Here is a 635-nt window from a genome sequence, read left to right on the forward strand (position 1 = left end):
GTAGGTGAGGCGGCGCGCGGAGCTCTGACATGGCAGCATGACGGCCCGGGCCCGCGCTGCCAGAGGCCGGCCAGAAGGAGCCCCAGGCTGTGGGAGTGAGCGCCCGGAGCAGCGACTTCCCTCTGCGGCCCCCTGAGCCTCCGTCCCCTCCGGCTGCTTTTATTGTTCACCCCGTGGACTCCCGACTTTTCCGCCTGGAACATCAATATGTGTCATGTTATTGTCACCTGTCGCTCGATGCTCTGGACCCTCCTGAGTATTGTGGTGGCTTTTGCAGAGCTCATCGCCTTCATGAGCGCCGACTGGCTAATTGGAAAAGCCAAGAGTCGCGGCGGCGGCGGCGCCGAGCCCGACGACCGGAGCGGAGGCTCCTCGGAGCCCTACCACCCGACCCTGGGCATCTATGCCCGCTGCATCCGCAACCCGGGCATGCAGCACGTGCAGCGGGAGACGCTGTGCGGGCCCTACGCAGAGAACTTCGGCGAGATCGCCAGTGGCTTCTGGCAGGCCACGGCTATCTTCTTGGCCGTGGGCATCTTCATTCTCTGCACGGTGGCCTTGGTGTCCGTCTTCACCATGTGTGTGCAGAGCATCATGAAGAAAAGTATCTTCAACGTCTGCGGGCTACTGCAAGG

The 635-nt window shown here is 63.1% G+C and overlaps 1 protein-coding gene across 1 annotated transcript in view; it reads left to right on the forward strand.

The window, feature by feature from the left end:
• Positions 1-635, forward strand: part of LHFPL2 (LHFPL tetraspan subfamily member 2) — a 143,521-nt gene that overhangs the window by 120,680 nt on the left and 22,206 nt on the right. Inside the window, exon 5 of the mRNA XM_077759895.1 lies at positions 5-635. This exon is cut by the window's right edge and continues 2 nt beyond it. Coding sequence (XP_077616021.1) covers positions 208-635 — 428 coding nt within the window. The 5' untranslated portion in view covers positions 5-207. The remainder of the gene's footprint in view (positions 1-4) is intronic.

This window comes from Crocuta crocuta, unplaced genomic scaffold, assembly GCF_008692635.1.
Source record: "Crocuta crocuta isolate KB4526 unplaced genomic scaffold, BGI_CrCroc_1.0 scaffold162, whole genome shotgun sequence".
Classification (NCBI taxonomy): Eukaryota; Metazoa; Chordata; class Mammalia; order Carnivora; family Hyaenidae; genus Crocuta; species Crocuta crocuta.